We start from the raw sequence: 13,362 nt of genomic DNA, 5'->3' as shown, positions 1-13,362 counted from the left end.
TTGAACCCTAAACCCTTTATTGCTAGGTCTATGTCAGAAGACAGATGATAACTTATATTTGTCTAAATGAATGTACGATGTGCTTTGTGTGGCTCATGCTCAGTGGGGTTTAGGCCCCCGGCTGTAGTTCGGTGTGTCTCTCTCGCCCTCTCACCCTGAAGGATAGCATTGTGATTTGTTTTCTCTTCCTGAAGTGTCATTCTTTGAGAAAAGAGGAACTTTTTTATGACTTCCAGCTAAAAGAGGAAAAAAGTCTTTGAAGAAAAGTTGCACAGATCATTTTTTAACTTTAAAGCAGGACTTTATTCAAAGCTTTTGTCAGAAGAGGTAAGTGTGTTTTCTTCACGTCACTTATGTAAACACTATACTTCTGTAACGCTTTACTTGAAGTCCCTTAAGATATTTAGTCAATGTTTTGAACACACTATAAGGAAATCATAAGCAGATACAAGGACATTTTTAATTGTGCATTAATGTACATCATTTGTCAAGAGTTATAACTTCTCCTATGAAGACATGTTACATTACTCACATTACAACTGTCTTTTACTTTATTGTCCTTCAGTATCTGTGGAATACAGTCATGGGGAGCGAGATCTGTTTACAGATGCATTAATAAACACTTACACATGTCAATGCATTATATTGTGTTATAAACCTTTAGTTAACATTTGTATGTAATGTATGGATCCTGGCTTTATCTGGACCCTGGTCCTGGCTTTATCTGGACCCTGGTCCTGGCTTTATCTGGACCCTGGTCCTGGCTTTATCTGGACTCTGGTCCTGGCTTTATCTGGACCCTGGTCCTGGTTTTATCTGGACCCTGGTCCTGGCTTTATCTGGACCCTGGTCCTGGTTTTATCTGGACCCTGGTCCTGGTTTTATCTGGACCCTGGTCCTGGCTTTATCTGGACCCTGGTCCTGGCTTTATCTGGACCCTGGTCCTGGCTTTATCTGGACCCTGGTCCTGCCCGACATCGCCTGCTATTATCATCATTATGATTCTAATATATCCACTGTTGCTGTTATTTTTGGTAGCTGTAACTTTTTCATCATGCCTACTCCTCATTATATGAATAATTTCTGTCATATTCATGTAATGTGTTGTAACTCTGTTACGTTGTTCGTTCTGGTCACATGACATCTATTGCTTCTGTCCATCCGGGGAGAGGGATCCTCCTCTGTTGCTCTCCTGAAGGCTTCTTCCTTTGTTCCCCGTGAAAGTTACATTATTCACGTGAAAACATTGTGTATAAATCAAAAACAACAACATATGTTTTCCAAGCTGAGGACTTACTATAATGACACAACTAGAGAAATGTCATTTAGGCGGTCAATAACATGTCTACACTGTGGACTATACAACAAAACTTGATTTTTCTGAGTTTGCCCTTCAGGCACATGGTGATGTACAGCCGGACTCTTCATCTCAAGGTCAATGGGTCATCAACACTGTGCTCCCTCGCTCTCAACAGGCCATGAAGGAAGGGGAATTCTCTGAGAAAGGTAAGACACACATCTCACTGTGTGTGTGTGTGTGTGTGTGTGTGTGTGTGTGTGTGTGTGTGTGTGTGTTTACTCCTCTCCTCTTACCTTTTGGACCTTCATACAACACCATATGTAGAGTACGGTGTAAGGATTCCTACGCTTCATCAAGCACTTGTAGATTTCCCCACTAGTTACACGGTGTGGTGAGCTTTCTGGGAACAGGAAACTGCTGTTCGTGTACGACGACCAGACAAAGACTGCAGAGTGCAGCTGTTGAATGCTTTCAAGATCTATACCTCGATGACACTGTGTGTGTAGATGAGCTCACATGCTGTACTGCATACTGGACTAGTAAACTCATGGTGGGTCAGGCTCATCTTGTAAGGGGATCGATAACCTGCAACATTATGGAGACAAGTTTGAGGAGTTGTGCCAAATACTTCCACAAAAAACAGATTCAGGGCCTGGTCTCACTATGGGAGTGGCACAGTGAAATTCATCTGGACGCCTTCACTCAATATTTGGTCCTCCTTATTGGTGACTACTAGGTCTAGTTCAAACAATGAATCGAGTTGTATTAATATGTTACCTTTCACACAAATCAAATGCAGTTCAAAGTGCTGTACAAATGATCGAAAAGACAAAAACAAGAAGAAAATGGAGAGAAGATGAAGAGACTGAGGGAAAAAGAGCATTTGCTGGAAACGTCACTTGTAAATGCGCTAGTAAATTAAGGGAGCCACAGTGTGCAGATCTTTATTTATACTGTCATGGTGGATAGAAAGACATATTTGTGAATAAACTAAAGTATACTCCATATAAATGTTTTCATGGCTCTCCAGCGACGTTGTCCGTCAGTCTGTTCGTCTCATCTGGGGAACGCGGTTTCTTAGGAACGCCTCTTCAAATGTAGCACAGAAGTCCACTTGAACTCAAGGGTGAATGTGTTAGCGTGGGGAGGTCAAAGGTCACTGTCACGAGTGCTGCTTCCTGTTGCACGCTAACGCTCAGATAGCACGTTTTAACACGGCGTAGAACTCTGAGGGGAAGAAGAAGAAGAGATATAGTGCGTGTTTTGTGGTCTGCACTTATCATAAAACAACCCTGGGACAAAGCGAGGCAGTGTTACTGCTGCTGTGCTTTTAGCGAGTACCATCTTTACCTCAGTGTCGTTATCACCCTACTTATTATGGATTCACAAACGACACACGCACGCACACACACACACACACACACACACACACACACACACACACACACACACACAGGAGACCACCCCCTATAGTCATTCCAATCGACATACTTGGTTTAGCTTTGGGAGAGATTGGGTGTGTGAGTTGGTGTGTGTGTGTGTGTGTGCCCAGTAGGCTGAGTTATGAGCGTGAATAGAGTGAATGGTATTTGACCAAGTGCATTGTGTTTTATGTGATGAGCCGGCTTTAATGACTCTGTCACCAGTAAATGGGCTCTGATTTGTAGCACAGCTGTCGCTCCTCACTCTGATCAACTCAGGCCTTCTGGACACACACGCACGCACACACACACACACACACACACACACACACTATTCCGCCCCATAGCCCTCATCTAAACCTCCGTATTAAAGCGTATATGCTCACAGTGCAGTTCCTGTAGATGGGATTCTGGCACAAACACTCTCATTAACATGTGTCGTCGATACAGAAGGTAATTGCAATTTGAAGTCTGGTCAGAGAGAAATCACAGCTGTTCAGATGCAGGCAGCAGTCAGACACAAGATCACATATCCAACCAATGCACCTATTCCTCAGAGACCACTGATCTTTAACGTGGAGTTGGTAGAGTGGCTGTGGAGCCAGTGCAGGTGGAGTTCTGTTTTCCATGAACACACTGTGCAGATGTAGGAGGGAGGCTCTAGTCGGGGCGGATGTTGTGAGTTCCTCCACAACCAAAGAACCAATTATTCCATGATACACCCTGAGGTACTGGGACTGCGGGGATCAATACAATATCTCAACAGTGACAGTTCATTTATGTGTAAGTACATTCATTCCTTGTATATGCAAGCATTCCTGGCAAATGAAGAGGATCCTGCTTCTGATTCTGATTGGTTGTGTGTTCTATATCCGGCGATGGAGCATGTTCTCTGTCTTATGGGATCAAGCTAGCCAGATTTATGACGGCTTTAAAGGCACAAGATTGGGAGCATTTCTATTTCCTCTCAATGGCTCTCAACATGGCAACTCCTGAGCCGGTAGCTTATTGATGGTGCCAACACAAACTACACAAATGGTCCAACAGACACCAACAGTGTTTGCCTGAGGAGGAGCCAGAGGAGCCAGAGGAGCCAGAGGAGCCAGAGGAGCCAGAGGGGGGTGCTATGCTTCTACGACGACGCCGTTGGTCAGGACGGTGTTAACAGCTGTAATTTGAGACAGGGAATAACATAGCAAAGGTTTACTTGTCTTGAGTGTTTGACCAGTGATGTAGCGAGGGCCTCTAGCAGCAGGTGGCAACCTCTGGTCTGAAAGCTGCATCTATCTCCTGACCACCAGGGGGTGACTCCTCTGGTTGTATAGAAGTCTATGCTTCATGTGTTAAAGCTGCATTCTCTCTCCTGACCACCAGGGGGTGACTCCTCTGGTTGTATAGAAGTCTATGCTTCATGTGTTAAAGCTGCATTCTCTCTCCTGACCACCAGGGGGTGACTCCTCTGGTTGTATAGAAGTCTATGCTTCATGTGTTAAAGCTGCATTCTCTCTCCTGACCACCAGGGGGTGACTCCTCTGGTTGTATAGAAGTCTATGCTTCATGTGTTAAAGCTGCATTCTCTCTCCTGACCACCAGGGGGTGACTCCTCTGGTTGTATAGAAGTCTATGCTTCATGTGTTAAAGCTGCATTCTCTCTCCTGACCACCAGGGGGTGACTCCTCTGGTTGTATAGAAGTCTATGCTTCATGTGTTAAAGCTGCATTCTCTCTCCTGACCACCAGGGGGTGACTCCTCTGGTTGTATAGAAGTCTATGCTTCATGTGTTAAAGCTGCATTCTCTCTCCTGACCACCAGGGGGTGACTCCTCTACCAATGTTAGCAAAACACAGTTTTTTTAAACATGCCTGCAGGCTGATGGTGTTGTTCTATCGGGAGATACAAACTGAAACCAAGTAAGAGTAGAAGAGCTATGAGTAAAGTAAAAGTCAGCTAGCTGTGAGGTAATTCATACTTTGTGAAACGACATCGGCATTCAGGAAATGCACTGATTTATGTGTTTTTTGTAATGTTTATGTAATGAGATGGATTACACAGATACTGCTTGCAAAGGAAAAGCTTGTTATCCTAAAGTCTGACACTGTGTTCACAGACTGTATGGTTGGCTGCCTTCCAGGGTGATGTGGGCAGACGGGGAGAGTGAAGCCAGATACAGAGCAAGAGGAGGAAGAACTCATCAGTGATGTTTTTACACTGCCGATTACTTTTGAAATGAAGGATGAGCAAATCCTTTTGTTTTCTTTGGGTATCCTCCAAAAGACCCATTCGTGAGGTGTTTTTGTTGTATTGACTGAAGTCAGACTGGTATTTATCTCCACCCGTTGTAATAATTGTTCTCAGGATCCTGAAAGCTTTCATTTTGAAAGAATTTATGTTTGACCTTTTTTTAGTCTTTTGTTTTGAAACTCAAGTGTTGGTTTAGTTTTTATCGCAGAAAATAAACAAATGGGATGAAGTCCGATGTGGCTCTTTTAAAGCTTTTCTTCACTGACTACAGAACAATGTCTGTAGAGTGACTTAGTGATATCAAATTACATACCGTCATAGAAGATTTTTGGCCGTATCGCCTACCCGGTGATACCTCTTGTGAAAATCTGTTATTGTTAATATTTTGCTGTGAACTTGACAACTTCATAGTGTAATGCTGGAGACCTATTCTACATCAGCTAGATTATGATACTTTTAACATGTTTGGTAGAATTGTTAGTTTGCTTCTGCTGTGTGTCCCTGCTAAACGCTGTGTGTTGTTGTTGTAACTTCTCACCAGCAGATGACACTGTTGCAGAGTATTTACTGACTTTTACACTGTGTGCTTTCAGCGTTTTTTCTTTCCGTCATCCCTCTCCTCTCCTCTCCTCTCCTCTCCTCTCCTCTCCTCTCCTCTCCAGCGGTTGCATTGATCCAGCCATCTGTCTTGTTTACTCTGCAGACTCACAGCTTACTGACAGTGTAACAGGTGTGCCCTTTTCATTTCTTATGACGATGTGTATGAAGAGAGATAGAGAGAGAGATAGAGAGACTCACTGCCGTGAACATGATCAAGTTGGAAATGGTTGAGCATGTGATGCTCCCTCTCATATCGTTTCCTCTGTCTTTCTTTCTCTTCTCTCCTCTCTCTGCTTGTTTAGTCGTGAGCACGTCTGCTGCACCTTGTTGACTTTCTGCTCATTAGAAGCCAAATGAATATGACGAGTTGTGACATTAGCTACAGCTGGAACAAATGTGCCAGCCGCTCACTCTCCAGCCTGGCCAATTTCCCTCTCTCTCCAGTTCTCACACACACACACACACACACACACACACACACACACACACACACACACACACACACACACACTCACAGATGTGTGCCCACTTATTTTTCAGGGGTGGGCCTGGTGGGGTTGATGGGTTTGCAACAATATTGGAAATGTAGATGGGCCTCTGTTTTGAATTGGATTGCACGCTTTGATGTAGAGACAGATTGTAAACTGTGATTTTATTAAATCCTTCATTAGGATTCATCAGTGAGATTGGATCAGAAAAAGGTCACCGTGCAGATGCGCCCCCCACCTCTCTCCTCTTTGCTCCATACCCCTTATATTGGCCCTCCTCCCCTTACTCTCTTGTTTACCCCCTCTTCCTTCTTTCTCTCTCTCCGCCTCCATCTCTCCCTCATGTCCCCCCTCTCTCTCTTTCCTCGCTAGCCCTTTCCCGAAACAAATTTGCAATGAAAATGGGAAAAAATTATCATCATGGGCCTGCTAGAGAAACACAAGGTGAAAGTGACATTCCCCCACCCCCCGGCGGACCCCCACCCTCCTCCTTTCAGCCATCTAGGCCGGCGCCAGTGGGGACGCCTGTGCCACAAATCATTTGTATACTCTCATTTCTGCAAGCGGTCCGCGATGTTGCTTACTGCTTAGTGAGCAGATGACTTTCAGAAAGAGGAGTGAATTGGGAGGAGGTGGGGGCGGGGTGATGGGGAGATGGGGAAAGAGGAGGAGGTGGACGAGGAGGAGGTGGGGGGCAATTTGCCAGCGTGCAAGTACTGTATGTCTGTGGGAGTTGGATCTGAAATTGAGAGGGAAATTGTATGCGCCATATGTCAAGTTCTGCAAAGGAGGTTTTCATTGTGCACCTATATTGCATGTGTGTGTGTGCCCATGAATATGTGTGTGTATGTGTCTTCTGTTTCAGAATGAAGCATCTGGGTTGTTTATTGAATCACCTTCGCCATTGTCTGCGTTCCCTGCTATTATCACTGAAAGAGCTGCAGCCTCCCTTAACAACAGGGAAATGGGAAATGTGGCACACATATTGTCTGTAGCTAGTGTTTGGTCATCTTTGTCTTCATCACATGTACACACACACACACACACACCCTTCCCCCACCCTTGCCCAGTGTGAGACATCATGATTCTTCTGGTACACTGAATACATTCTCCATGCAGTCTGAGCATTTGTCCGTGCAGGCAAACATGTGACGTTACCAGGAAAGGAGTATTATTTCACCTCCAACACACACACACACACGCACACACACACACACACACACACACACACACACACACACACACACACAGAGCTGAATCCCCAGGTTCATAAAACAACCATAAAACACATCTATAAGTGCTTGCATGCACGTTCACCTTCATGTGCACACAAACACTTTCCATGCTCGTGTGATTCCACACCCCCATATTCACATAAACATACGCACACGCAGATCCTCACATGAACACATAAATATGCGCATACACACGCTCATACACACATCACCTCCTGCATACAAACATAAACAGTCTTCCACCGACTCTCTCACCCGATCCACACACACACACACACACACAGTCAGGTTCCCCTGGAGTAAATATAGAGCGGAGACACTGTGGCACAGTGACCCGCAGAGGAACCCACACACTCCGCCTGCTACTTCCACAGGGCCCTGTGCTTTCAGGGAAGCATGCAGTATTCATGCTCAGTCCCAGGTCCACGAGGCAGGACGCAGGAGCACGGTGAAGTGTGCTGCAGGCTCAGCAGGTCTCTGTTGCTGTTGCACAATATGCAGTGGAACAGCTTCCTTTCCCAAAGAGTGTTTTCCATTTTCACATTTGAGAATTCTGATTCAGTTTTTCTCTCTTTTTTTGTTATGGATGTATATTAATACACTGTTACACATGTGCACGTGTCTGTGTGACTGCCTGTTTCATGCGCATGTGTGGTCTGGTGTTTGTGTGTGTCCTCTTTACGCTCCGCTGCCTGCTTTGAGAAATAAGTCCATTCCTCATTATTACCCCAAAGGCTGTCTGAGTGGGGACTGTCTCAAACACACACACACACACACACACACACACACACACACACTGTCGTACACACACTTACAGAGGGAGCTCCCTGTGACCCACATTCATCAGAGCCAACCCTGTGGGGCCTCCAGGGAGCTTCAGGGGAGTCCTGCCCCCGGCACAGTGCTCCGTGGCAGGGATTCAAAGATATGCAGCCCCTGAACCCCGGTGCTTCCGTCCACAGGAACACGCTCAGTTTGAGCTCTGGACGGACTCTCTCGATGTTTAAAGTCTATCGTAAGACAATACTCACATACCAATGTACATGGAATCTGTTTTTGGTCGTTGTTATAGTTCCTCCTGGCCACGTTCCCCATGATAAACATCTTACTGATGTGATTCCAACATAAAAGATGTGGGACGGAGACCACGGTCCAAAACAAATTCCAAGTTCAGCAGAAGTTAAGCTGACACTGAGCGTGTGAGTTGGACAAAGCTGCTGGAAGAGGATGACCGGAGCCGGTTCTGCTCTCTGCGTTGCATTACTCCCCGAAACCCTAGAGGGCGGACAAACGAAACCAACTGTGAAGAATGGAAAAGACAGCGAGTGTAACCCAGAGATAGGAACATAGACTGGAGGTGTAACAGCGTCATAATCCAACCTCCACAATGCCGAGGAGGGCATGTCATTATCTGTAAAGTCATATCTCATATTCATGGCCTCTATTATTACCTTTGGTCAAGATCTATAAAGAAAGAAGTTAAAGATGAGATGCATTATAAGGAAACGGGGTTGAATATCTTGTAAACTATTTGATTTGGCAGCAAAATATTTACTCAAATGAAGATTTTTAAGACCTGTTTCAAAAGCATCTCAAAACAAATGGTCCTTCTTTGTTGAATCCTTAGACATGTAAACTGCTTATATCAGACAACTAGCGCTGGCTGTGGTTACGTCCTCCTCTGGCCTTGTGCCAGCTTCACTGAGTGAAGAAAACAATAAACTAGGCTTTAAGCTTAATGCTAACATCAGCATGCTAACATGCTCACAGTGCTAACATGCTAATTTTTAGCAGGCATGTATGTTTACCACGTGCACCATAGTAGTTTCAAGCAGTAGCATGCTAATATTAGCAATGAACACAAAGTAATTAATTTCCAATAGTTGTTGAGACATTTCAATAACTCAAAACCACAAACATCAACCTCATGATGGCACTAAAGGCAACGTCCACAGACCACTAAAGCTAGTACTTGAAATAGAAACTTTCACTTTCTGGTTGAAGTCACTTGTCACTCTAATGCTAGCTTACCCAAAATATAATGCCTAAAGATGTAAATGTACTTGCTGTCGGGGCCGTGAGTCAACCTAAATTCCTTAAGAAAAGTACCACATTGTTTGCTAGCTAGCTAACTTGGTAAAAAGTCAGTTTGCTTAATGTTACTCATGATGACTTGGCAGAGGAGCTCTAAGTTCTTTTGAGAAAAACTTGTTGACTAAATGAATGGAGTATTATGGCCAAATAAAGGAAGATAAAAAAACAGCACAGTAAGAAAACATATTTTTCACTGTAAAGAAGAAATAGATTAAATCTTCCAGTTCAGCTCCAGAACAGTTTCCTTGCTGAAGCAGAATTACACAACAGTTTGAGTCTGTCCCTTAACTTTATCTTTATTTTGCAAATATGATAGTTTCTTCAAGGATTCATCCTCTAGGAACCATGAATATATATTTTGATGAATATATGGGCGAGTTACTGTCTGCAACAGTTCGCATTTAAACACAAGTAATGACTTGACTGATAATATTAAGATTATATATATAATATACATATTAGATAGTTTGCAGTGGGGACAGTTTAGGTTTAAAGGTGTTTATGCAAAACAAACTTATTTTTCTAAAGTGCCAGCAATAGAGAGCCTGCTTTTAAAATCCCAGTCAGCTACACACAGAAGCCATTCTTTAACAAACAAATATAAATGACTGAAGCAAAACGAGAGCAGTAACAAGGACATCCAGTTGTCTATAAATGAGAGACATAATGGGTGTTTGTAGGAGCAGTCTCTTTGTGAAATGCTGTTTCTGGGAAAAAAGTGTTGTTGCCGAACTTTCCGAGTCTCAGGCAAAGACTTGAGACAAAATGTGTTGATGTCCTCGTTGCGGATGTGAAGCGCGTCTCCAGCAGCTCGCAGCTTTAACTGCGGCTTTGTGTGCGCTCAGGTGTCACACAACGTTGTCTTGTTTTGAAACAGAGCCTTACTTGTGACGAACTGCAAACTTTTCAACCAAGTTGGAGAATAGGCACTTTGATACTGGGATCTTTAGTTAGCTGCCTTCCTTTCTCAGACCAGGTGGGCGCCATTGAGAGGGAAATCTCCTCTTGGAGGCTGTAAGTTTGGGGTTGTAACTCATGAACGGATGACTTTGAAAACACACAGGCTGCCGACTGAGTCGTTTTGTAGACACTGAGCTCCTTTGCGGTTGCGTTCTTCAGCCCTCATGAATAATTCGGCAGCACCGCTTGTCACTGTTGTTGTTGTTGTTGTTGTTGTTGTTGTCGGCTGTGGAGTCACTCCTGTCTGAGTGAGACGGAGGAGACAGAGGACTCTTTACACTTCAGTCTCCTCTGCACTTCCTCTTTCATTCACAGGGAGAGGAAGCTGTGTGACTGTATGAGAGAGAGAGAGAGAGAGAGAGAGAGAGAGAGAGAGAGAGAGAGAGAGAGAGAGAGAGAGAGAGAGAGAGAGAGAGAGAGAGAGAGAGAGAGAGAGAGAGAGAGAGTCATGGCGGCCCGTCTGGCACAATGGCCGGTTTGTGCTCCAGTAATGTTTGAGGCGCAGGCGAGGAAGGAGTCCTCAGTGAAGAGGAACCCGCTTACTGGTGTTTCTATCTGCATGTGTAGATATTTCAGCAGCTTTACTGGAATAGTTTGACACTTGTAAAAATATGCATTCACTTTCTCCCGGAGAGTTGGATGAGAATATTGACAGCACACTGATACAGTGACATGTGGAAACATTTGTTTATACGTATTTTTGCATTACTGACTGACTGACTGAGAAGGGACCCCCTTTTGATGTGGTCATTTTTATATCTGCAATACAACAGTCATCTGTGCATAAGAGGAAAACATAAAGGAGAAAAGGGTGCTGATGAGGGGAGACGGTGCAATACCACTTTTTTCTATCTATATCTACCAGGGCGTTAAACACAAATATACGGGTCAATGACGAATAAGGCTTCTAAAAAGGTAAATTTTTAAGGAAAATTCAAAATTGATGTAATGGATATTTTTGGATCTGGAACATTGTGCTTAAACAAGTCTCAGTTGTTGTTTTTGTTTTGTATTTTTTAACTTTACAGGCTAAAACTTGTCAAGTGACACAACCACTTTACAATTAAATAGAGAAGCATAATAATACAAATATAGCAATGAATACATTCAATACAATAGTTCTTGACATCATATTCAGCAACCATTTATTCACTTTAACCTATTATTTATTGCTTTAAATTACAGTTGTATCTGACTGCCTCACCTGACGTTTATCAGTTGTGCCGCCTGACAATGTTATCTCCCTGTGTAGCGCTGATTTCTCTTGACTTGACAGTGGCATCTTAAATAGTTAAATAATATTCAATATTATCATGAAAATGGTTTGAACGTGTATAATATTTTTAACTTAACACTGTTACACATTTGAAAAATGGAATAAATAATCTTAAGCGTCAGATAACGATTCATATCGTGAAATGTCTTACATATATGTTATTATGAATACTGAAACTGAAAATATATTTAAACTGAAGAGGTTTTATATAATTAAATTATATATGTCATGAATTGATCAAACATTAATTAAAGGAAACAATGGATTCGGACACAAAAATATGCATGTCATGTCATTGACCGATACAGACTCACTTTTTCCACCATCCCCCCGGAACCGTCACAAAACGTCACAAAACGTTCCGGAAGTCAGTATTAACTGTCAATAATTATGAATGTTATCCTTTACTTTATTATCACTATTATGTATAGTGGTTATTTGCATCAAAACCAACAATTAGTTGTTAATTGTTGTTAGCTCCGCCTAGCTGCTATCAGCTAACTTTAACTAGCTCTCCGGTGGCTAATTTCAACATAGATTTGTTGTTAGCAATGTAGCATTATCACATTTTTAAATTTTAAAAGTTATATCTATTTTATAATTTAATTGTTTTTCACAAATACACTACATGTATAATAACTATTTTTCCCTATTATCTTATTTTCTCATTGACCAGCTCCTGTCTTGTCTGTTCCTCCTGCCTTGTCTGTCTGCTTCTGGCCAGCGCGCCGCGAACAGTTCGCGCAGGTAGAAAATCCACGGCCCGCCACTGTGTGTAGTACTGCACATGAGCAGTAGGCGGATCCGGCAGGATACGGATCAAGTGATTGACAAGTGTTGTCGTTCCTGTGCAGTGTAAATGATCTGATGAATGATATGATAATATGATAATAATAAACTATTTTTTTGTACCTGATGCAACCGTTTCAGCTGTATCGTAAGGCGACAACTTTATTGGTGAGAATGTGTTATCAGATGATGATTGAAATGGTAACAGGAGGTAAGTTGTGGCAGTTATCTGGCAAGAAATAGACCCCTTCTTTATGCCACTGTAACCGTTTCAAGTAACGCTGTTCATCAATGTCAATGGGCTAGCTGTTTATCTTCATTTATGTTATTAAATTACTTTTTGGAATTTGATTACCAGATGTTATATTGGAAATCATTTCTATAGACTAGTATTTGAACAATAAAAACCGAATGAATTTTGTTTTGTGACTTCACTTTAACGACGTGTTATATATTTCTGCGTGTTTATTGACAGTGCATCAGGAGGCTGTAGGTGTTGATGCTCAATCTCTATCAGGGTCTATGGGGTCGTCCACACTGGATCGGGTCTAATTATATTCCGGGTCTGTTTTGGGTCGGGTCCCACATTTCAGACGACCTCGACTACAAACCACCGAATTAATGTGAATATTACATTTTTGCTATTTGATAAATTTGCAATTATACAAAACTGCCATTGCTTTTCCATTAGGGGTTATATAGAAGTCAATTTGATCCATTTAGAATTACATCTATACCACAAAAGTACTTTCCATGCACAATGGAATACTCTCCAAAGCCACTGAAAGTATGGTTATACATATCTTAAATGCAGTGACTATGGGTTGGCATATCATGCAGTGCTGTATAATGTGGCCCCCAACAACACACACTTCAGTAAGTACTCCTCTGAAATAACGTGAACACAATTCCGGACAAAATGAATGAGCGTAGAGAGGAGGGTGATGGAAGGTATGTG

General features: G+C 42.8%; 1 protein-coding gene across 1 annotated transcript in view; it reads left to right on the top strand.

The window, feature by feature from the left end:
- Positions 1 to 1,401: 1,401 nt before the first annotated feature.
- The window catches only part of LOC306743398 (myelin transcription factor 1-like), a gene marked incomplete at both ends in the record, with an annotated part of 134,798 nt that continues 122,837 nt past the window's right edge, over positions 1,402 to 13,362 (top strand). Inside the window, 2 exon segments of the mRNA XM_079225901.1 lie at positions 1,402 to 1,450; positions 1,453 to 1,506. Coding sequence (XP_079082027.1) covers positions 1,402 to 1,450; positions 1,453 to 1,506 — 103 coding nt within the window.

This window comes from Taurulus bubalis, assembly GCF_910589615.1.
Source record: "Taurulus bubalis genome assembly, chromosome: 11".
Classification (NCBI taxonomy): domain Eukaryota; kingdom Metazoa; phylum Chordata; class Actinopteri; order Perciformes; family Cottidae; genus Taurulus; species Taurulus bubalis.
This window is presented reverse-complemented; position numbering and strand designations above follow the sequence as displayed.